General features: G+C 44.6%; 1 protein-coding gene across 1 annotated transcript; it reads right to left on the reverse strand.

Annotated features, from left to right (window-relative positions):
• Positions 1–207: 207 nt before the first annotated feature.
• ylpm1 (YLP motif containing 1) lies at positions 208–23,638 on the reverse strand. Its single transcript, XM_064339507.1, has 21 exons — positions 22,753–23,638; positions 22,204–22,422; positions 18,716–18,913; positions 17,543–18,414; positions 14,501–16,771; positions 14,220–14,346; positions 13,616–13,814; positions 13,407–13,496; positions 12,971–13,148; positions 11,500–11,693; positions 11,235–11,392; positions 11,080–11,142; positions 10,347–10,466; positions 10,041–10,217; positions 9,765–9,848; positions 9,312–9,395; positions 7,839–7,925; positions 4,528–4,579; positions 1,669–1,796; positions 1,119–1,304; positions 208–520 (listed from the first exon to the last, which is right to left on the reverse strand). Exons 1-20 carry the CDS (start codon positions 23,359–23,361, stop codon positions 1,158–1,160), a joined length of 6,057 nt encoding a protein of 2,018 aa, XP_064195577.1. The 5' UTR covers positions 23,362–23,638; the 3' UTR covers positions 208–520; positions 1,119–1,157.
• Positions 23,639–25,133: the final 1,495 nt, after the last annotated feature.

Raw genomic sequence — 25,133 nt, forward strand, 5'->3', positions numbered from 1 at the left:
ATTTTTATGTGGCCATACGTTAGAAAGTAGCGCACATAGCTAAGGCAAGTCAGTGGAACACAGGCTTCAGACTGCAGATCTTTTTTTTTTTTTTCCTCATCGAATTCCGGAGATTAAAGAATTGACCAACAGAAGTCACAGTCCATCGCTGGCTGCAAAAACACAAGACACTTAAACAGTGAAGCCCACATGACCACTCACATGAGCTTGTCTAGAAGGTTCTGGTGAAACTTTTATTGTTTCCTTTTAAAGTTAAAATAAACAATAGTGCTCACAAGATAACAGTACAGAAGGATATAAAAAATGAACAAGCACACCTAGCAGGAGAAGCTGTTCGGATCACAGGCACAGGGATTTATCAACAGTGCATGAAATGAGAAAACTAAATCTTGGAAGAATTGAAGACAATGACGTCTTTTCTGGGTGTCCATGAATCCGATGATGGGAATAAAAACTATTTTAAACAAAAGCTGTTTTTCCTGCTTCTATTAACCAGGGTTTTGTTTTCACTGTCAGGTATCTGCAAGAGAAAAAAGGATTTTGGCTGTAAAAAAAAAACATGCGTACAATGGTCACTTGTAAACAAGAAATGTCTTATTTTAAGGGAAGTTTAGAATACATGTATCAGCAGTTTAAGACACCAGACACAGCAAGTGTTTTAACCTCCTTAAATCACACTCGCACACATACACAACCAAATATACATGCCCACATACACACACACACACACACATAAATAATAATAAAGCTATATTATTTATATTGATGGTTTTAAATGTTTAGATTTTTTTGATACAATCACTAGGCTGCAGGCATTTGAACAAACTAAAGCAGAACCTGATATTTCATAAAGGTGTAACATTGTCATTAAATGGACAGAACTGCCTGTTATTGATCATCTTCTGTAAAAGCAGAGGATTAGCTTGGAACGTACTTCAGACTCTATTATAAAGATTAGTAGTTAATACATGCAGCCGATAATTGCGGTTAAAAATTCTATTCTCACTTCATTCTGACCACCCCTGCTCAAAGGACTGATGCCAGTTGCTTGTCTATTACAAGCAAGTGAATATTAACTCACGATCATTATTAAGTGAAAAAAGGAGGAAACGACTCACCTTCATTAGCCGAAAGACAATTCTCTGAAATATTTTTTCTTAGAAATACTTTGTGCGATTGAGGGCTCGCTCGGCGAGTTGTCCGCTCTCGTCGGTGATTTTCTCCCAGTCTGTCTGGCCCACTACAAAGCCAATAGCGCGCTTTCTATCGGCGTCTTTTTTCTCCTCTAGATCCGCCCACCGCACCTACAGCACAGGGGAGAAACGCCAAACGGTGGCGCGTCATGAGCAGGAAACGGCGCGCGCCGTTCGGCCGCTCTCGATGGTTGGTCGCGCTCTAAGACATAACTTAACCAAAGGTTGCTTGGTTGCTGCAATGAAATGCACACTTTTCTAGATGAGCACTCGAAACATGAATTATGGGGGTGGTTGTCACTTTACCCGCACGTATTCAAAATGGCGCATCTGGAAAGCTGGAGGATCCTTCTTTACATATTCACAAGAATTTAAAACGGTTGGCTCTCCAATGTAGCGCTGCAGCACGGGTCATAGTACATTTGGGAAAAAAAAGGGAAACTCGAAAGGGGAGGGGCTTTGGGGCGAGCGTTACCCTCTTCTTCCCCGGCTCTGACATGCGGGTGGCATAGTCGTCGGGGAGCTGCAGGAAGTCCTCCATGCCCGCCGCGCCGTCAGAATCCCGCTTCCTCTTTCCGCCGCTCACCAGTCCGTCCAGCTTGTCTGCAATGAAAGAGCGCTGCCCTGGTCAACTTCAGACCCAGCAAACTGCTTCCCCAGCCCTACCCCAGCAAACAGCCATGGTCACTGAACAACAGAGTTTCCTGAGTAACGTTCCCCCACCCACCCAATCAGCACCCAGCCTATCCAACCATGTAGACATTAAATGTAATATACACACGTGGTGTAGACACAGTAGCTAGAATTCATAGTTTTGAACAGCAAATATTTCCCACGGTGCGCAGGAACTGGCGCCATGGGCTAGGCGTGGCAAATTGTGGTCTCACTCACTCACTCACTCATTCAGTCAGTCACTCCTTCATTCAGGGACAACCTTTGAGGGAGGTTTGGTGGGACGCATGCGCAGGTGGTGCTTCGTTTAGTAGGACGCGTGCGCAGGTGGTACGGCATGACATTTTTAAGCACAGCTTTATCGCCTAACGTTACTTTAGCTAACCCTAACATGTTCGCGTTTTGCCTACTTTAGCTAACCTAGTTAGCGCATACGGATCGCCTACTTTAGTTAACCTAGTTAGCGCGTACGGATGCTATCCTGCACGCATGAGTAGGAGCTAAGGACACACAGCTACAACCACCGATACAGATGTATGGACACACACAGGACAACAAATAACTTTACAGAGGTGAGGATGAGCCATAGCTAGCTAGCTAGCTATATAGTACGGAGGGCAAAACGGAGCTTTAGAATGTCGCCAGCAGCGTATGCGCGTGAGCTCGACAACACATTTCTCATAGAAAAGGTAGTTTGTAGCCTTTTTTTAGTTCATTACAGTGGTGGTACAAGTGACAAAAAGTGGTACTGTGCTGTTAGCCTTTATTGATCGCCGTAAAAGGTGCATGTAAAGTAGCAAGCACAATCTGACAGCACTAACCCATAAAAATGTACTGTGAATGGTACTTGATCAATCGAACTGTAAATGTGAAAAACATTCGATTACAGTCAGCAGCACCGAAATTTTCTGTCACACCCTCAATAAACGGCAAAACTCCCAGTAGAAGATTTAATTAAATCTTTTATTGTTATATATTTTCTGAAATGTTATCGATTCCACTTGACCACAGTAAGTGAAACTAGGCGATCTGAGCGTACAGTTTCTATTTAAATTACGTCAAAAGGATTCAGCCTTGTTGTTTGCTACCTACACTTCACAGCACAGTCATTGCTTATCATGATTGTAGCATGAAGTGTCTATTTTCAACCAACTGCCATATATGAGCGCGTAAAATAAACCAAAAAATATAGTATATAAGTTGCGCCATGGGTCTGGACGGTTTCGTGCTCGTTTTTGTTACATTTACTTCAGGCCAGAAACTCTTTTTTTTAATTTCAAACCACAGAATAAGTTTAAAAAAAAAAAAAAAAAAGTCAATTTTGTTAATTTGACTGACCATCTCTTTTCACTACCTCATATGACACCCACAAAAAAAAGATTCTATCTGCCATTTTTCAAATGTATGAAATGTAATTTATGAGGCATTTGGGGAAAAAAAAAAAACTACCCCATTAAGCATTTTTGGTGCTGAAGAAAACTTTGCAATCACCTCCTAGAATGAAACTTTGGCCTGTATTCTCCAGCATCAAATCGCCCAGAGCAACTTGAATTTTTATTTTAAAAATAATTTATTTAAAATTCCTCTCTGTTTTTTTTGGAAGGCGGGGGGTCGGGCAGGTGATGACAATCCACACTCTAAAGAATGACATGTCACAACCACCTGACGATACTGAGCCGGTCTGGATTTGATACCAGACTGTGGGGGCATATCCAGGATGTGCCATTGGCAACCCAGCAGCAATTTAAAATTTCTATTTTCAGCATTCAATAATAAACAAATACATAAGAGATAATAGCATGCATATATGTCTTAACTACTACTTTTTTCCATAGACTGCGTTGTTGCCGTTCTCGTTGTTAGTGTTAATCAGTTTAACCTTCAGGGTCCAAGTTGAACTATGCGGTTGTTCCCTGCACTTGGACCGGTACTTCTCTCTAGGGGTTTCGTCATACTTGTTCCTGGTTATGGTTATACACTTTGTTGTACGTCGCTCTGGATAAGAGCATTTGCCAAATGCCTGTAATGTAATGTAATATATATAGTAGCCTATCAAACTTGAACCAGTCAAACAATTTTCCTACCAAATTTCCTACCAAGTATTACATTGTGACAGCACATGATTAACTCATTTTGAACAGCAAGTGGACTGATACCAACCACTCCAACAATACTGATTAGAGGGAGCATGAAGGCCCTTCTTTTTACCAGCCCAAAATGGAACTTGCCAGGAATACACTGAGCAAGCAGACAATTTTTGATATTTTCTATACTACACCCCAAAATAGGAAAAATATGTAGTTGGGGGATCGGCAAGTGGATTCTATCATTTGGGTGTGTCCTGTTCCTGTATATCATGTATAATATATAATATATAATTATATATATATATATATATATGGTATGTGTATGTATATATATATGTATGTATGTATATATATATATATAGACACACACACACCCACACACACATATTTTTGCCTTCACCTGTTTTCCTTCCGTGATGCAATTCAATACTTTGTTATGTTTAATTCCCACATATTACAACATAATTTTGAATTTGAGACAGTGAAATACCACAATACGCAGTGACAAGCATTTATCACCTTAAGCACACTGAATGCAAAACACACAAAGAAAAGTAACAGAATGCAACACCTACCCAGTTTAGCCTCTGAAGTGTCCATCTCCCATTTGCTTTTTGGAATGTAACCCTACATTATACACAGAGAAAGACTTGGACAGTTAGATCTCAGCGCTGCAGAGAGAGGGGGTGCCGATCTGGGAAACGGGCAGGAGGTGAACAAGGCTTGAAAATAGATGAGAGTTAATGAGACAGAGGTCAGCAAATCAATTGCAACGATATAGAACACCATACAGACATCTTTCAGGACTCGCATGCAAACAGGTCAGAGGTCACATGGAGCTTTGGATGAAGGCAAGGCGACGGCTCAAGGGAAGCACAGACGATGCCTGCCGATTTGCTACCCCCGTAAATACCATCCACTGCCCTCAAAGCCACACATCTTGCGCTAACATTATTTTAGGTTGGGACGCATTACTTTTTTTTTTGGATCGTACTCATGGTATTTCAGGTTGTATGGCTCCCCTTGGGGAAGTCTGGATATCCTTCAGGTTTTTTTGTTTTGTATTTTTTGCTCCATTTTGTGTTTAAAAAAAAAAAAAAAGTTTTGAAGATTATGATACCTTTACAGGCATAACGACATGCATATAAAATATACATTTGTATATTTTATATCATGTACACATGATAATAATCATCTGAGAGTAGTTACCTGAGGAGTATACCATTGAATTGAAAAATTGTTTTTGACAGCATGTTCTTTTATGTGTTCATATAACATTTTGTTTTCTTACTTTTCAAGCTCTGGTTTTGAACAGTCATACTACACAGAAACCAGTTAAATACCGAAGAATGCAACAATCACAAAAACACTTCCCATACACGGTAGTCCACAGTAGTTCATTTTGTCATGATAAACCTGTATTACTGTAATTAATGCCTCCATCCTTCATAAGCACTTTCTTGTATGAGACATTTTTTTTTCATTTTTAAAACATCAGTAACTGCCAATACCATATGCATCGGTAAGCCTGCTGGCTATTTAGACGACACCTGAGGAAGACCAGATATCGACACCTACACACGAAACCTTGGCAACATTATACAAATTTATACATACCCAAACTGGGTATATAAATTTAACACCCATCAACCAAAATCGGGATCCCAATTCATACCGACTCACAAAATGTATTAAATAAATCGATGCCTAGCCACCAAAACTAATGTACAAATAAACATTTTTTCAACCTATTATCCATAATTTAAATTTCAGGCCGTGTTAATCTGTATTATTGTTAACACTGCAAGTGCTGTGAGCATTTCTGAAACAGAAAGTACTTCCTAAGTATTTTTAATGAACAAAATTATTTCTCCTGAAGGTATCTTATTATTTGCTGCAGTTTAAAGAAAGACCATATGCAGGATTTGCACTAAATAGCCTACAGGCCACTTACATTAAGTATATGATTCTGACAGAAAATCACTCCATTTAGGTATATGTACTGTACGTCACCAAAAAGCGTAAAAATATAGAGATATTTTTCAGACATATCGCCCAGCCCTACAACACATATCCATGAAATTGGGTATAACATTTTTTGTTACATAGCCACCAAATTGTCAACAAATAATTCCTGCACTTTTTCAAAACAACTGTCATTTATTATCGCTGTACTTGACTAAATCTTGGAAAGAAATAGGCTAACAATTTATCAAACCAGACAATATTAGTGTTATTATTACTACTAAAATTAGCACGATTTCCAAGGGAATAACAATATTCAAAAACTCCAATTCTCACATTTCCTGCATTGAATATGTTTGCCTCTTTGGAACTGAGCACATTGAATGCAGGAAACTTAAAATGAACAAGCCTTCAGTGCTTATATGAAGCTATTGGTTATTTGTGATTAATCATTAATCACAAATAAAAGTTAAATGCAAATATCAATTACAGCATGTTTATATGAAACCTCAAGTGCTGTGCCATCATTCTTTTACTACAAACACATACTGAAACCAAAATGCATGACGTAGACCCAGAAAATGCCAATATGAATATCATTGTCCTTTAAATCACATCAGAGTGATTTTTAGGATAGGTTTATGGAATAAACCAAAATGTTAAACTGCTATCATTTTATTCAAAAAGTAAAGTGACTTCTAACCTCTAAATAACTTGTGTGTATTCTAATTTGTTGCATCATCTATACTTACCCTTTTTTATTAAACTATTTAATAGTTTTTTAAAAAAATATTCAGTATATAAATAAATGCAATAAAGTAGTCTTAGCAGCTATTATTTTAGAATCACCTTTTCTTTGCAGTAATGTGAATAAAGAGCTGTACAGATTTAGTTTTGTATGTTTGTTATGTTTGATGCTGTAGCCATGGAGTTAATTATTTTCAAACAGGGGCATTACATACATTTGACATACTGCTTGGTTTCAATAAACCGTTAAAAAAGTCAGAAAATGAGTTTAGTGTTAGAGATCCAACACTGAATAACTGTAGAATAAGAAAACATCAAGAAAGTGCTTAATGAAAATGCTGATTCTGATTCTCTCATTGTGCAAACTCCGTATTACACAACTTCCACGGAACTGCATGTCAAAGTACTGAATACATCAGCTAAACTTGTGAGTTACTCAGAATATTTTTTTTTCAACAAAACAACTGTCCTGTTGCACAATTAAATACATTTCACATCAATGAGCTGTTGATGTATTATGAGTAATGTATATTCTACAAGTAGAAGCAGATCAGGTGTATTTTTGAAAATACATTTCACCTGAAATAACATTGGCAAACCATATTCCGAGTATAGAAATAAGCATGCATTTATACTTGATAACTACATTACATCATTTAAAAAAATAATATTATTCTATTTGTATTTCAGAAAAAACAATTTTTTAAATTATTTGTTAGATAAAGCAATATACTGCACCATCTTATTAATGCACTGCAGATTTATTATCATATCCTGTCGCTGAATACATAATCTGTATGATGGTATACAATTGTGAAATTTAGGCAGTTTTTGGTGTAATGTCATTTTATTTATTTATTTACTTATTATTATTTATGATAACCCAAATGTTTTATATGTTCTGCCATAAATTAAAGATCACACAAAGTACAACAAAATTTAAGCCATCAGACATTTTTCAGTAAATGATTGGCAACATTGTTTAGAGCACTATGACAGGGCAGACATTTACTGTGATTCCCAAAAATTCAAAGCTAAGCCTGAAAACTACAAACAGGGCTTTATAACACTGAAACAAATACATTGTTAGACTATGCAAAATGCAAATTATTTTTACTAGCGCCAATCTGGAGGAAACAAGAATAAAAACATGCAGAAAGAGCTCTTGTCCTACCAGATCCCCTTCCTCTTCCTCCGTGGCGGCTTCCTTTAGCTCCGCCTTCTGCTCCTCCTCCGATGGGTTAAAATCCTCCATCTCCACCTGTGGGCAGTGGTAAGCTCCAATCGAGTAACTCTATTGGACAAGCTCTATTTGTTTATTAGTGTGGTTGCCTTTGGCAATCACACTACTATTATCTCGCATATTTATTTATTATTCCACCCATTTTTTGGACCGCTACTCCTCCCAGAGTTTTCGCACCACATACATGTGCAATATGTCAAATCGAGCGGCTTCATCGGGAATGGTGTGTTATTACTTTGTGGAAAGTTTCGGTGCACAGTTTTTTGAAAAATTTGACTTTTTGTGGGCAATTTTGCCCCATAGAGAATGAATGGTGGAATGTTCACCCTTGTGATGTCATAATTCTGTTTTCTCACCCTTGTGATCACAATGCTCTGTCTTCTAGCAGCTGTACTCTGGTCTCTCTGGATTTGAACATTCCGTCATTCATCTCTATGGGGCAAAATTGCCCACAAATTTTGGGATGCCTTATTGGACTTGGTAGAAAGTCCTTTGTTCATTGGTGAAGATTAGCCCACCCCCTTTCCTGATTGGCTGATCTTTAATATTTCATAACTTTTGAACCGCCTGTCGTAGAGCGTTGCGAGATGCCTCATTGGACTCGGTAGAGTCCTTCATCCATTGGTGTAGGTTAGCCTTGCCCCCTTTCCTGATTGGCCAATGTTTGATATTTCATAACTTTTGAACAGTTTGTCATAGAGAATTATGGGTCGTCTCATTAGACTAGGCAAAGACCTAGCAACCGAATAGAACATCGTAGCAACAACCTAGCAACCTCATAGAACACCATAGCAACCACCTATTAACACCCTAGCAACTGCCTAGAACTCCATAGCAACCACCTAGCAACACCCTAGCAACCACCTAGAACACCCTAGCAACCGCTAGAACACTATAGAAACACCCTAGCAACACCCTAGCTACCACCTAGAATACCCTAGCAAACAACGAAAAACACCATAGCAACTACCTAGCAACACCCTAACAAACGCGTAAAACACCACAGCAACTACCTAGCAACACCCTAGCAACCACCTAGAACACCCTAGCAACCACATACAACACCATAGCAACCACCTAGCAACACCCTAGCAACCGCTCTGTATATGTGTGTTGCAAATCAACTCGTGGCTGTGATGTTATAGCACATACACAATACTTTGTCTCTGCTCATACTACAGACACTGTTCACTCTGTTCAGCACAAAGTCATCTTTGCATCGGCGGCAACCACACTTCACAATTTCTGCAGGAATTGTCTAGTTTAATTTTATTATTAACTTTACCCAGGGAGACTAGTGCAGCAGCTTTACACACTATCTATTCATACAGCTGAATGCATCCTGAAGCACTTCAGGTTAAGTACCATGACCAAGGGTAAAAGAGCAAAATCTTTGCCACATACCTCCTCTATGGCAGCATCTTGCAGCAGGGACCTTATATCCAGTCGCACCATGTGACGAGGAGATGGCTCCCAGTTGCTAGCCATCTGCAAAACAGAACATGAGCGCACATTGTGGATGCTGCAACTTTCCATTCTTTCTAAAATTTCAGAGCACCCCATTTAAAAAAAAAATTGACTATGCTGTATTTGTTTTACAAATACAAAAAGCTGTCAAACAAGGATGGCTTATTTAGCAAAGTGTTCCAGCTTGTTAAAAACATCAAAAGGCATCTAAAATATTATTATTAAAATAGGTATCATTAATATTATCAAGAACAAAAACTGTATGGGCCAATTAAAAACATAAACTAAAACCGGAAGAATATAAAAAAACAACAGCAGAAAGTGACCTATCCCTTTAAAAAAAAAAAAAAAAACCTGTGTTTTGTACACGCAGTGGTTCAACACACATACCTTCGCAATATCCTTTATCTTTCGTCCATGGACATTTCTCTTTGCACAAGTCTGGTTGTCAGCGGTGATTTCAGCCAAGTACACCTAAAAAGGATTTCAATAGCATTTTTAGAGCTGTTTGAAATGCTTGCAGTAGTTAAGGATAAGCTAACCGCATTTAGCAAATCTGTATAGCACCAAAATATGAAATTGCTGCAAAACAAAGATGGGCAATGCAGAGACACTAGCTGAAACATATCCTGATGTCACTGGCCTGCAAAACCGCCGAGGACTCACCTCGAACCCTTTGGTTTTGGCGGCACTCCAGAACTGATCAAAGTATTTAACTCTGTCGTTAATCGCATCGATTATGATGAAAGGGAAAAAGCCATCGTCCAGTGTTTTCCGAAAGGTCTTGAGCATACTGTTGCGATACGTTTCTTCCATCTCTGGCTCATATTCATATTCCAAGGCCTGACAGGGAGACAATGTCAAATCTTTGGAAATTAAAAGGACGCACAGACGGTTGACATCATAGCATCTGTGTGTGCACTTTTGAACCGGAATTTGTACCGTTGCCAACTGTCACCATGAGGCACGCACCTTCGTTTTGACTCGTTTTCCTGTTTCAGGGTCCTTCTCTACCCTTTCGACCTCTGTCATGAAGTAATCATCGAGCCCAAGGACCCGAGGGGGCGCACCACCACACTCCACTTCCTTGTCCTGAAGAACGCAAAAACCATTATCAGACCTCTCACACTCCCAAGTGCTGCTACATGATGAGGATTTATACATACAAACAGCCAGTGGTCCCAAAACCTGACGGTTTTGTACTTGTATGTATTAAAGTTGGAAATGGCATACTTTTTGATAATACAAGAACCTTTTTTTGCATAAGGAATGATGGTATGAAAGGATAATTTCACACTGGTACAGATTATGAAACAATGGATCGTATCGTGCTGCCTGCAAACCTTAATCCCTGATAAGGTAATATAGTCCCTGAGCATGACACCTAACCCCTAATTGCTCCCAACGAGCTGACTGGTACCTTGCATGGCAGCCTTTCACCGTTGGTGTGTGAGTGTGTGTGCGAATGGGTGAATGAGAGGCATCAATTGTAAAGCGTTTGGATAAAAGTCCATTTACCATTACCATTTACACTGCAATGCCACAGCTCTGGATTTGAAATCAACAGGTGAAAAATTTTGCACTTCACTCTTAAGGCTCTTTCATGCGAATTGTCCATAGATTCCATTCCAATTCCTACTGAAAAAGAATCTCAGGGGGACAAAGCTGGGTAACAGCAGCAGTAGAGATGCACCATTACACTCACCCGGATCAGTTTTGCCACATGGCTTTTGCCACTTCCTGGAAGTCCCCGCATTATAATGACAATCTAAAAGCAAAACACAAGGGATGAAGGTTACGCTCATAAACGAAAATGGCCTCATGAAAAAGACCGTCTTGGGGGTCGCCGGTGAGCTTTACCCTCTCCGGTCGGCTCTCTCTGCCTGGCATTTTCAAAATGTCGTCCACGTTCTTCATCTCCGGTTTCTTCTCAACCCTCCGGGGGGCAGGGGGCGGCGGTGGCGGCAATGATGGAGCAGGAACAGGAAGTCGCTCTTCGGGGTATGGCCTTCTATCGTCTGGAGCAAAGTGGTTGGCATAATGGAAAATAATGAGCAAAAAAATACATTACCCAGAAGACTTGTTTTTATGATCAAGGTGACAGGGCACAGTGATGATGTCTTACTTCCGTAGGCTGCGGGGCCGTGGTCGTAACCGGGGCGCTCAGGCCCGCGGTCGTACGGGGGCCGGTCGAACCCGGGCCTGCCGTAGTGCTCCTCCCTGTCCCGGCTGCTGCGCCCCTCCCGCTCCCGGTCCCGGCTGTTCCGCATCTCCCTCTCCCTGTAGCCGCCCGGGCGAGGTGGGGGGCCTGGGGGCAGCCTGAACAGACAGGCGAGAGAGAGAGAGACCCATCCCACAGTCACAATCAGGGATTACACACGGTTCACGGAGCGAACACGATAAACGAAAACAAACAAAACTTCTCATGGAACAAAAACCAAATCACTTTCAAGTGTTCCGGAGAGAAAACACAATGTTAAGAGTATGTAAACTGGTTAATGACATTATATTTTGTTCCAGCTAATTTCTTCTCCTTGCAAGAACCCCAGGCTGCAGTCCAATCCATTAAATGTCACGCCCTCAGGCAACTGGAAACTGTAACTGGAAACTTCACTTAGGGGAATTGCTTAGAAACCGAAGTTATGTTTTTCTGAAGCCAAAGCCCCACCCTTATCTGGGCTTCTAGACAGACGAAGTGAAGCGTGCAAACGTAACTGCTGCCACCGCCATTAGTCGCTATGTTGCCAAGCTTTCCAACTTCTCAAGAGCCAAAATATCAATTGGATAAAAAATTATTGACAAACACTTTATGTACATATTGTTACTTTATTCAGCATATAGCAAAAGGTCACAAAAGGTAAATGAGTTATCAAGCACGGTACTGCTTCAGGCTATATGGAAATGTAGTTTTTTTTAATTGTATGCTGGAAAAAAAGGCAAAGAAAGGATATAAAATCAACAGAATTTCCACAATGTGCCCGCTGTAGGCCTGCTGCCTCCACAAAAAGCACCTTTCAGCAAGGTACACCAGTAATAATTAAAAGTTGTTCTGGATTTTCGCTATGTTTATCATTGCTATGACAACACTTTCAGTTTTGTTGAACTTTCCATGTTAACACGCCAATGTGTTGTCATCATGAGAACGTTATTAAATGATTTAAAGGAACTTAAACATCATTCATTCGTAATCCCTGATCACAATCACCTTGCTGCCAATTAAGGATCTGGTCACAGTCTACTGTGACTGAAGAGTATATCATTCAAAATTGAATTCAGCCAATCATAATTTTTAATTCAAATTTTAAATTTCAAATACGTACAAAACTATCTATCAAGAAGCTAACCTAATTTTTGGGCAATGCCAGCATTATGTGCATTCAGACTCACGCCCACAGCCCAAACCCTCAGCACACCTACAAGGCAGGAAATGGCAAACATTTGCATCACCGGAAACGTAGCGTCACACAACGACAACCGCCTGGCAACAGCGAAGGGCCTTCTTAAACCGTTCCAGTTGACTTCCCTGACACAGAACGTCCTTAATGCAACGGGAAAAAGGAGTAATGAAAGCAGCAGAAAGTGTAAAAGGCCAGTACCTCTCATCTCTCATGTAGCGCTCCCTCTCGTAGCGCTCCCTCTCGTAGTCCATGGGCGGCTTGTCCCTGTACAGGTCCCTGTCCCGGTCCCGGCCGTAGTCGCGGCGGTCCATGTACGGATCGGGCCGTCTGTCGTAATAAGGGTCTCTCTCGTAGGGATCTCTCGGGCCGAGGGGTTCTGCGTTCGTGCGAGAGGCGGGCCCAAAACAGCGGTACAATTCATGAGGCGATTCCTCCACCGCCCGAGCACACTTTTATTTTCAAAAAAAACACACGACGCTAATGCCACTTGCACAAGCGGCTCAACATCACCTTCGAAAGATAACACTGAACCCAACCCCTCAGCCCTCCAGAACGGCGACGCGCCGTCCGAAGCTAACCAACAGGTCCCTTCACGAGATCAGATCAGCAGAATACAAAAGTCACCCCGACCAACCTTTCTCATACGCCCTCTCGGAGGGGAGCGGGTCCGGCCTCAACACGATCCTTTCGCCGTACGAGATCCGTTCCACCGTCGATCCGATGTCTGAAAATTTTTAACGGGAGAAGGGTTTCACCAGGGGAGGGCGGGGGCGCCGTTCGCAATGGCGCACGGGAGAGGAGGTGTCTCCGGGTAACCCTGACGACGTCGTCGGCTGTGCTTACCGTGGCCGTGGCCGTAATCCACGGTCTTGGAGATGATGGTGGGTTTTGTTGGGGGAGGCAACGCCAGGTGCTTCCCCTCCATCCCAGGTGCTGGCGCCATCGGGTAAGCGGGGTCGGAGGCGGGGAGCGGGCCGCCTGCATCCCACGCCCCCATGGCACCTGCAGGGGCCTGGCCGGTCTCAGACAGGAGGTTGGTGGCCTTGGAGGGAGGAGAAGATGGAATCAACTCTTTGGCGGGTGCCTGTGAGCCTACATAAAGCTGAAAGCCGATCTTGAAGGATGAAATTCACAGGCCCGGCTTTAGTTTAGCAAAGCCGAACAGATCGCTTTTACGCGCAATTGGAGCCCAAAAGTTTCATGGCTGCCCTGCTCAATATCTGACTTTGTTTATGGAAACAAAAAACAAACAAAACAAAAAAAACCTGGTCACCTAACACGCACATGCACAGAAAGTTTAGTATTCTGGAGAAACTGAATTTAACATTGCTCCACAGGAATTCACCTTTGACACGGGTTCCAGATGGAGTAAAAACAGCACACACCATTAGCTAGCCTAGACACAAGCTAAAGTTGAGGGTAACATGTACCCATCCGATGGATTTACCTGAAGGGCGGTCCTCACTTCTGGAGAAATCTCCAATCCCAGCAGGCCTGGCGGGATCTCAGGCGGTGCCTCTGCGGTCTCAGGTTTAAGGAAGTCGCCCATAGCGTTTTTATTCTCCTGGAGTTCTCTGTGCCAAAAGATTATTTGAAATGCAACACCATCACTTTGTCAAACTCTTGAAGCAACAAGTAGTAAAGGAACTTTCAGAACATGTGCTTGCAGAAGCGTTACAAATGGGGTTTTAATCAATTCCGCTGACAACAATGTGCCTCGGTGCTAACCTGATCATTTTGAGCTCCTGGGCAGCTTTCAGGATGATCTCATGCTGCCTTTGAGAAAGCGCCAGGATGCCTTTCCCAGCTCCAGGGGACGTCTGGTCCAGCGGAGGAGTTTGGGTCAGGTTAGCGTTCGGTACCGGGGCAGCGGGCGGCGGCAGGTCCGCGGGGGGTTCCGCGCGGTCATCGTACGGGGGCCTTTGCTCCGCCACGCTGTGAGGGAAGTTCCTCTCCGGCAGCGGCCTGTCCCATTCCGCCGGGGGCGGGTACGGGGGCTCCTCCCTTTGGCAGCGGGGCTCGTCCGGGTACTCGCGCGCCCTCATCTCGCCCCTCTCGCGAAGCTCGCCCTCGTAAGGGTACGGCCTCTCCTGCTCCTCGGACCACTGGTCGTCCCGAAAACGGTCGGCGGGCCCTCGCGGCGGGTACGGGGGGTAGTCGCGGCGCTCGCCGTCCCACTCGCCCTGCGGGGGGGGGTAGTACTCGCCCTCTTGGTTGTAATCGCGGGGCCGGTAGTCGCGGGGCGGCCTCCGGTACTCCTCGTCCTCAGGCCTGAACTCCTCGCCGTAACCCTGCTCGTACGCGTCTCTGTCCGGGCCGTCGTGGGGAGGGGGCCCGCGGCGCATGCCTTCGTGACCCACGCTCGGAGGCCCGCGCCTCTCCAGGATCTCGTGAGGGAGCGGCGGTCGCCTCGACTCCCTGTCGTGGGGCGGGGGCGGGGGCCGGGTCCACGCCGGGTCCCTGTCCATCGGCTCGCGGTGGTAAGGGGGCGGCCCCCTGTGGTCCCTCTCCATCATCTCTCGCGGAGGAGGAGGAGGAGGGGGGCGCCTCATGTCTCTCTCCATCATGTCCGGATGCATGGGGGGCCCCCGGCGGGGCCCGTGGTCCGGGTGCAGGGGTGGGCCCATGGGGTCACGTTCCATGGCGTCGTGATGGAGGGGCGGCCCGCGCAGGTTGTGCTCCATCTCCTCGTGAGCGAAAGGGGGCCTCCTGGGACCGGGGTGCCTGAACGCATGCGGCGGGGGAGGGGGAGGGCGTCTGTGCTCCTCGTGGAAGAACGGGGGCCCGTGGCGTACCGGGGGCCTCTTCTCTCTCCAGTACGGATCTCCCTCTTCTTCCCAGTACTCAGGCTCAGGTTCCTCCCAGGGTTTCTCCCTTCCAGGGTGCTCCAGGGGCTCACGCCCCGGAGGAGGGCCTCGCATCCCAGGCTCTTCGTAATACTCTTCTGGGTATTGCTCCTCCTCCTCCCCGCCCCACATCTCTTCCTCCGGAGGTGGCGGTGGTGGTGGCGGCGGCCTCCTCCCGTGAATCCCACCTGGCCCGTCGAAAGGCGGGTCGTGCCACTCGTACGGCTCCTCCTCCCCCTGCATCCTGTCCCCATGCGGGGGCGCGTAGTCGTAATCCATCCCCTCCGCCTGCGGATTGGGCCCGGAGTTGAACCCGCGCGGGGGCCCCATCGGTCCCCTGGGGAGGCCTCGTCCACGGCCCCTGCCCGGGGGAGGTGGCATCTGGCCCCGCCCCCTCCCGCGAGGCATCCCCGGCATCCCCATTGGTGGGTGCTCCTGGTGGAGGAACCCGTGTGGAGGCTCGGGCATGCCCGCTCTTGGCCCGGGGGGAGCCGGCCCGGGTGGAGGGTGGGGCTTCTGGGGCGGCCCGGGTGCGGTGCTGTGGTTCGCAGGAGGTTTGGCTTGGTTTAAAGAGTTTGTGTTGCTGTTGCCCGGAGGCTGTTTCGGCAGGGCAGGAGGCTCAATGGACGTCTTAGTTGCCTCTGGAGTGAGTTTGGCCTTGTCAGCCACTTCCTTGCTCTGGTCTTCAGGCTTGTTCTGCGTATCAGTCTTGACAGAGGTCTGGGGAATGGGGTCACTCTGGATGAAAAATCCATCACTTGATTCCAGGATGTCATCTGACAGGACTTCTTGGGTATTCTTGGTGCCTGTTTTATCATCCACCTGCATTTGGGGAGTCTCGGCAAGCTTGTCTTTAGTCTGAGGGTGTGTAGGTGTGGGGGCTTTTTCCATCTGTTGCTTGTTCTCTGAGGCGGGATCGGGTTTGGGAGGGGGGGTGAATCTGGGAGGTGGCTGGGGCCCAGGAGGTCTCTCAAAGCGGGGAGGGGCACCAGGCCTTGGCGGAGGCTCAAACCTTCCTGGAGCTCCAAACTGGCCGGGCTGGTTTCCCCTAGGGGGCTGATCGAACCTCTGATGCGGCTCAAATCGCTGTGGTGGGTTAAACCTCGGTGGCGGCTGAAACCTTTGGAAACCATTTCCTCTGGGTCCATCAAACCTGTGACAATAAGCTGAGATTTACTAGACAAGCACAGCACTTATCACCTATATAATTGCATTCTGTTCACAAAAAGGCCTTAAATTTGGCATAGTGTTTATTCTTTCTTGTTTTCGTTTTTAAAACATTTTCCTTATTCCTAATAAGTACTAATTACATTGACATTTGAAAGTAGGACAGCTAAATAATTTGATGCATTCTACTGTAGACTAAATGTGCAAAATGATTTTTAAAAATGCCCTGAAACCAATTTTATAAGGAACCATACATTAGTTGGTCCTGTGAGGACATACAATGGGTAAACAACATTACCTACACGTTTCTGATCATCTAATACATTGCTAATATGATACTATTGGGCAAATAAAGGGCACACAGAAAATAGGCCACTGCTGTAAGAATTGTTTTTTAACAATGACTTCTGTATATGTCAGTAGTCATGAAAATAATCAAAACTGCACTACAGACACAGACTGCATCTTTGGTTCCTCAGCCTTAAATTTCTCCAGCATGTCTGCATACCTTAGCACTCTTTACCATTGGATACCAACACAACAGCCGATTTTGCTGAGAGTACAACCGATTCCAGAGCTTAATGGCGGAATCCGTTCGTGCAGCTACAGCTGTTTTTGAAAATCTATTGAATACATGCACGTTCATTGTTTGGAAAATCACTCCACGAGTATCGGCTAAACTAATCTAAGGAGTAAGCTAATAATGCTTGCATGACACAAGCAAAAGGATGCATGGAAAGCAAAAAGTAGTCCTAACCTTGGTCCTCTTGGGCCCTCAAAGTGTGGCGGTGGTCCAGGGGGCCTAGCCCCTCGAACAGGGGGTCCAGCGGCAGAGTAAGCCACCTGGGAGGCAGACGTGGTGGGAGGCGCAGGCCCAGAGGCTGTGGAGGGTGTGCTATGGGGTTCTGTGGTGGCCGGAGCTGGGGTGCGAGGAACAGCAGTGGGGCCCAGGGGGCCATAAGGGCCTGGAGGGCCCCGAGGACCGTGAGGCCCCGGAGGGCCCTGCATGGCATGAGGCCCTGGAGGTCCCTGAGAGGCTTGAGGCCCCGGAGGTCCCTGAGAGCCACGAGGAGCCGGAGGCCCCTGAGAGGCTGGAGGCCCCGGAGGTCCCTGAGAGCCATGAGGAGCCGGAGGCCCCTGAAGCCCCTGAGCACTGTGAGGCCCCGGAGGGCCCTGAGCACTGTGAGGCCCCGGAGGGCCCTGTTGCCCTGGAGGCATCGGGGGCCGTGGAGCCTGTGCCATCGACGCTGAAGGAGGGGGCGGCTCCACTTTCGGAGTGGGAACTTGAGAGGGTGCCACGTGGGGTGATGGCATCTGGGTGTCTGGGACTGGGTGGCGGTACTGCCCGTATTGCCCCATACCCATCATTCCCCCAAAGGGGGCGCTGCCATACTGGCTCTGCATGGCACGGAGCGTGGTGACCCGCTCCTGCAGGTGGGCAGACGTGGACTTCATCTGCTCCTGCCACTGCTTCCACTGGCACTCGTAGTCCTGGAGCTGGTCCTTGTGCGGGTAAGTCTGAAACTGCTCCTGCCACATCCGGAACTGCCGGTCCCACTCCTGGTACACGGGGGCAAACTGCTGCTGTTGCACCTCATAATGCCTCAGCTGCATGTCCAGGGGCATGGTCTACGAGGAGAACAGTTGCACAGCAAAAACAGACATCAAACAAAAGTGCCTTCCACCTTAAATGCGTAACCAAGGTCTTCATTTTAGCTTAAACCCTCGGAGCAAGTGTAACATTTCGATGACAAAATGATCACTGCTTTTAGCATTTCATTCTTCAATTTCAATTAAAATTTCAGGGAATAGGTCTGTCATTCTGTATAATTAAAAATGACTGGGAAAGCTTGAGAGCACAGATTAAAAAAAGAAAAAAAAAAAAACAGGTAAAAGCTGTTCAACTGGTAAGTTGAGCGTGGAATGTTACCTGCAGATGTGCAGGCTGTTGAATGAACTGCTGGTACTGCTGCAGGATCTGTTGCAGCTGGGCGTGCTGCTGCATGAGAGCCTGGTACTGGAAGCCTGCGCGCTGCTGCTGCGTCAGCTGCCACTGCGCGGCTGCGGCTTGCAGCTGCTGCAGGCGCGCGGCTTCTGCGGGGTCCCCCGATGCGGAGCCGATACCGGGCTGCAAGTCGTGCGGAAAGGGAGAAGGAGATTTAGAGGGGGATATAACCATCAATGCGCCACGTTTTCATGGTCGCCCCTTCTCTGCTAAGGCTCCCCGGGGACCGTGAGGCCCCGGAGGGCCCTGAGAGTTTGGGCCCGGAGGTCCCTGAGAGCCACGAGGAGCCGGAGGCCCCTGAGAGGCTTGAGGCCCCGGAGGTCCCTGAGAGCCACGAGGAGCCGGAGGCCCCTGAGAGGCTTGAGGCCCCGGAGGTCCCTGAGAGCCATGAGGAGCCGGAGGCCCCTGAAGCCCCTGAGCACTGTGAGGCCCCGGAGGGCCCTGTTGCCCTGGAGGCATCGGGCTTCTCTGCTAAGGCTAAAGAACAAGGAGACTTTTTAAAGGGTAAGCACCAGATATTATATTTTAAAAATTAAATACATCAGATAAATGGAAGAAGTTGTCCTATTTTATTATTTACAACATTAAGAAACATACCTTTTTCGAAATGAAGGCAAGAAATAAGCCCTAAAAGGTAAAATCGCTTACTGTTTTTGGTCCGCATCCCTTTTTCAACAATCTTCAGAACGATCACATACATCATATTTTATGACGTTATAGAGGAAGGCCCATACTGTCAAACAAGCTATAGCTACCCTTTTTTTGCATTAAAGAATTAGCCTATATTGCCGTAACATGATGCACATAAGAAAGACAGAGAAAACACATTAAATTGACATATGATGGGAGACTAATTTGCTTGCTAGAAGTGGATTACAGTAGATCCTTATTCAATTTAGTGTAATGGAAAATGCTGTAGCCACATAAGAGCGGATGTTGTAAGTCATAGTTGTTGTTTACGAGCGTGTTTGACAATGACAAATAGTCTCCTAAACAGCTAGTTAGCCAGCTAGGTAAGTTTGGTAGTGAATGCAGAATTATTAAATATAAAGTGTGGTTATGTATTGCACAAGCTAGGCTACATCACACACATCATGCTGGTCGCTAGCTTCATACATGGCACAGTTAATAATGCATCATTTGTGGTTTACCTAGCGCAAAATCGTTAGGTTAACTTGTCGTTAGAGATTTATATGAGTAAACAGCACCATTATATAGCCTACATAACGTTACTAGTTAGCAAACAGATTATTTCAATGCAGAATATTTATGCACATTCGGAACTCAAATAACCATTTATCCATCTGCTGTGCACCCAGCAGACATTTGTAGTAATTTGTCAAACAAAGTTACAGTTCCGAATGTAGCTGCCTCTGAAACAACCAAGATCTCATTTTTCTGTTCTAATTTTTACTCGTTACAGACGCAAGATGCATTGTGTAAACAACTCAAGTTTGGAGATTCCTCTGGAAGGTGTATTTCCCTCACTTCACAGAGCTGAGGTATGGGCTAAGCTAGTGCCGTCAATCTGCAGCCAATAATAGAGCAAACACAGTTAGCATGCAGCTGGTTTTGTCTAATATCCTTGTAAAGGATTCAAAGGGGGGTACACAATTAGAATGTTTTTTGTTGTTTTTTCGTATTTATCTGGGCAAGATAACTAAAAAGCAAATTTACCAAAAAGTGCTCTGGTTGTTGGCTTTGGGAAGTATCCTCCAACTCCGAACCCTGCACATATAGATGTTCTGGTTCAAACCAGAACAGCTATATTGTGGTATCAGGATCAGTGATTATGTCTTGTACAGATTAATCAGAGTTAGTGTCATCAGAGTCACTTATAATGTCCTTTGATTCAGAATCAAATAGTTCAGTGCTGTCCATTCCATTTCTATCATCTTTTCAACCAAAACGTACAATAGCAGAGCTGTTTGTGCTCCCCCATGACGTCACACATCACACAAGTAATTTTCCAGCGTGACATCAGGTGTTTCCATCAAGAGTGATCAATTTGTCAAATTCTAAGCCATACTAGCAACAATTTCAGCTTAATTTAATGAAAAACCTCTAGACTAAAAATAATTGCTCCAATATCTTTGGGGGGGTGCCAATATGTGGTGCTTACCCTTTAATTACATTTTTTTTCAAGCATGTAGAACAGAGGAAAAAGCAACACTTGTTAAAACTTTTACAGAGCACAATAATTCACTTCAGAACAAAGACTTTTACTTTATCGTTCCAAGGCAATGATGCAACAACTTCCCAAACCCTTGCCTGATTATTTCTGAATCCCTGACAAAATTCACCACTGTGGGTCTACATTCAATAGACGCACACTGTTGGTCAATTTCTAGACGAGAAGTACGAGAACTACAGGTCCTACCAGGAACATACAAGGCGGAGGGTTGCCAGTTCGATCACTAAATTCAGTGGAACCTCAGAAACAAACCTCAAATACAGACTGACTGGTCAAATGAACGGGTGTTAACAATTGTATGCGTCAAGCTCCTTGTTATACAACACATATCAGGGTTTTAAGTCAAGGTGTAAATCGCTTGGGATTAGAGCATCTGCTAAATGCCTGTAATGTAATGTATTGACAGGGACAACACACTGCAACATTTCCGTATTCATTCGTGTAAACATGCCAGTTAGCCATTGAGCCTATTTTAATCTTGTTGCCCCAGGGCAAGTTAGAGCACACATAGCTCATGTTACTGTGTTCCATCAGGACAGCTATGCTAAGATAGATTAGCAAAGTTAAGTAACCTGCTAATGGTATAACATCAGCTTTGTAACTAGCGAGCCAATAAGACAGTGGCCAATGTTAACTACTTATGTAGAAGAAGGGAATGAAAAGGACTTATTTTTCCTTTTTACCGGCACCGTATACCAGTTAACCAGTCCTCTACACCTAGCCTACATGAAAATTCTTAATTCTGTTCAATGTCACCATCACATACAATATTACATCATCACCTACATTTGTGATGAACTGCACAATAAGCAATGCTTTGTTTACCTGTAAAAGGTGAACACAGCACAGAGGATAGGAAAAAAAAATTGTGAGCTTGAGAACATAACAATTCCCCCCTCCCATTGCCAGAAATACCTTTTTTCTCTTGGTTTTCTGAATTGTCACTTATTTTGCACTTTGGACCGTTCATTCACTAATTGGGAATAAGTCTCCAATCATTTTATTATTTAAAATGAATTATGTGAGCAACCAAGCTTGTTTCTACGAGTTAGTGTACAACTAAAGCTATGATGTCCTAGCCATGACTTACTTTGTGAGGGGAGTGTATCTTTTTTAATATTAACTATATTTAATGCTTGTGAACTGTGGAATTCATGTGAGGCCTAAACTGGCCATTGTCGTCAATTCAGTAAATCCATATAATAACTGCAGTCATTACCATAGAGTCATCCGGTGGTGGTGGGGGTGGAGGCTCATCTGTAGGAGGAGGTGGTGGAGGTGCATTTTTGGGGGGCTCCACTGGCGGAGGGGGGGCTGCCGAAGTTTGACTGGGAGGGGGCAGCTGACTGTCCCCTTGAGTTCTATTCTGTTTTGCCTTTTCATTTTTTAACCTCTGCAAATTCTTGAGGTGCTGTTTGTACCAGTACTGTTGCTGCTCCTACAGGAGAAAAATGAAAAGTCGAAGCATTATGACCTGTTCTAAGTTTAACGACACCGTACACTGTCAGCACTGTCAGTGCTGGCAGCCAAGGCATTCAATATCTCATTCACAGACTCGGCACAAAGTGTCATTTTCACACATAATTTACCCGCTATCCGAATTCGGTACTGCAGTCCAATTGTATGCCCATTAAGAGATTCACATTTTTGCCATGAAGCAGTTATTATATTGATACTACATAGGCCTAAACGCCGATTGCCTATATGCCATATCCGTAAGTATAATCAACGTTCTTCGTTATCAGTGGATCTGCTGTTATATACTCACCTGCAATGACATAGAGGAAAAGTCTGGTTTCTCCTCGTCTTGTTGGATGAACTGGTCCAGTTCATTTGGTATTACAGCCTCTTGTTTGTTTGTTGGTGGTGGTGGTAGTTCCGTGTTAGAACCGTTTTGAGGTACTGTCGGCGGTACTGGTTCAGGTGGCGGGCGCTGTCCTTCGGCTTGCGCCTGCTGCACTGGCTGTGGAGGCGGCGGTTGCTGTGGTGGAGGCCCGGGCGCAACCCTCAGGGGCTGGTGTTCCTGAAAACTAGAAGGAGAAGGAGCGCTGGGACCACCGGGACTCATGTTCGAAAATCCTGGGCCGCTGCTCTGCCAAGGCCCCGGAGGAGGAGCGCTGTACGGTCCATTGTTGTGATGCAGAACCGATTGGAGCTGCTTTTGGTGAAGCTGCTGCAGTTGCTGCATTTGCTGAAGATGTTGCTCCCGCAAACTGGAAAAGTTGGACTGGGCCGGGGCGGTTGTAGACATTCCAAACCCACCGAACCCCCCTCCAGTCGGTGGCGGTGCCCGTAATTGCGACGGTCTTACGCTAAAATGTGACTGGGGAGGAGGCTGGTGTTGGCCACCGCCGTAATTTCCCCAGGAGGGATACATATTGGTGGTATGCTAACGATGCGTAGGCCTCTATTTTCTCAAATAAAGCTGGCTCACAGTACAGTGTTTGTTTTTTATCTAGTAAAGCACAATGTTCGCGTATATCACGTGTCAAAAACACGCTTAGCTAAGAAACAACAAACCTATCATTAATCCGATTCAATGTAAATTTTCATTCTCTCGTTACGCCGTTCAGTCCTATCGTTCCCATTTTCGTCCGAGGAAAAAAGCTATCTTTTGCCGATGGAAGCGTGCTTGGGAACGTGATTACGTTCATACGTCAGTCATACGCGACGACGTTTGTCTTCTTCTTTAATGGTGTTTTATGAGTTAAATTATTTAACGGAAAGTGCATTACTGCCATCTCATGGGTTGGAGTAATAAACGTCTCAAGTGGAATCATCTTTAATTCAATTCACAGAGAAAGCTCCTGAAGAGAATCCACCCCGCTGCATCAGGTACCCTCTTTTGCCGATCGTGTTGAGAATATGCTTCTTCTAGAGGAACTACATGCACAGCAGACTACTAGTCTTTTATTTATTTATTTGTATTTAGAAAATGGATTATAATTAATTTTTATTTGTTTATTAATCTGAAAAATGTTAATCAAAGTACAAGTACTTTACAAGTAAACTTGAAGTGGGGAATTAATTCATGTTCATCCACCTGAAGAAGAGGCAGTGATTCAATAAAAAGCCTTGCACATACACATGACCAGAACCAGTCACAGCTATTCATTACAATTTACACAAAAAATATGCTGCTGATGAAGATGATGGTTAAAATAAAAGCATTGCATATGTGCATGCGTGCTTGTGTGTGTGTACTCACCTGGTGATACTCATGCAGGGGTCCAGGTAGTTGATGTGACCACAGCAAGCTGTTTGTCTTCGTCTCTGCCTTAACTGCCAAATTCAGCACAAGTTAAAAAGTTAAGTCAAAAAGAATTGGGCTAAATATAACATGTGACCAAAAAACGCATTTTTGTGCAACATTTAACACACATTTTAATGCGCAACAAAAAGAAACAATACTGGTTGTGTATTTGCACCACTGTGCTCAAATTGTGTAAAACCAGATGTAAGATGACTAGAGAAAATGTTTTCATAAAAAGTGGTACTGTTTTTAAACAAACTAACTGCTTTAAGTAGGAAAATGCCATAAAAGGAAATACTCTCAAATTAGAAAAGACTGGAATTGATATAGAATATAAAGGTTCATTGTGATTTGTAAAATGATATATGTTATGTAGTTTATCTCTGTATGTAATTTTTTTGTGTATTATGAAATTATAAAAATCAGTAGTTATTTAAAAACCAAAAAATTCATCAGCCGCCTCTCACAGTGCCGCACGGCACCTTACTAGAGATACTCAGGCATGCCACTTGCTGTTGGATTGTGCCTTGGCTTCCCACTTGGCCTGGTCCAGTTGTTCTGTTTGCTGTCAGTCTGGAGGAGGTCGAAAAGCAGACAGAAATGTGCGACAGGGTTGGAGGATACCAAAGTAGAGAGGGTATTACAATCAGTATGAGGCAGTGCTCAGAAAACATTCTTCATGCTTTTTTCCTTCCTCTTTCCTTTCTCACACTTCTCCCAGTCACGTGTTCACCCTGAGCAGAGAGAATATAAGGCTAAATCCACTTCCTACTGCATCACATCCTGTCAACAAGGATGTTGATCCAATGAGTGTTCTTTAGCACATTATGGAGTTTTGTGGATGCACGTCCTGCCCCTTATGTCTGTTGGTTTCACCATATACCTTAAGTTTTAAG

The sequence above is a fragment of the Anguilla rostrata genome, chromosome 6 (genome assembly GCF_018555375.3).
Source record: "Anguilla rostrata isolate EN2019 chromosome 6, ASM1855537v3, whole genome shotgun sequence".
Lineage (NCBI taxonomy): Eukaryota > Metazoa > Chordata > Actinopteri > Anguilliformes > Anguillidae > Anguilla > Anguilla rostrata.

What these genes read in the sequence shown, in the direction of transcription:
- ylpm1 (XM_064339507.1), bottom strand. Translation starts at nt 23,361, where the DNA reads ATGTATCCCTCCTGGGGAAATTACGGCGGTGGCCAACACCAGCCTCCT. An exon ending in CGAGAGGGCGTATGAGAAAG is followed by an intron (nt 13,149 to 13,406) that starts GTTGGTCGGGGT and finishes GCACGAACGCAG; the next exon opens with AACCCCTCGGCCCGAGAGAT. An exon ending in CGCTACATGAGAGATGAGAG is followed by an intron (nt 11,694 to 12,970) that starts GTACTGGCCTTT and finishes CTGTCTGTTCAG; the next exon opens with GCTGCCCCCAGGCCCCCCAC.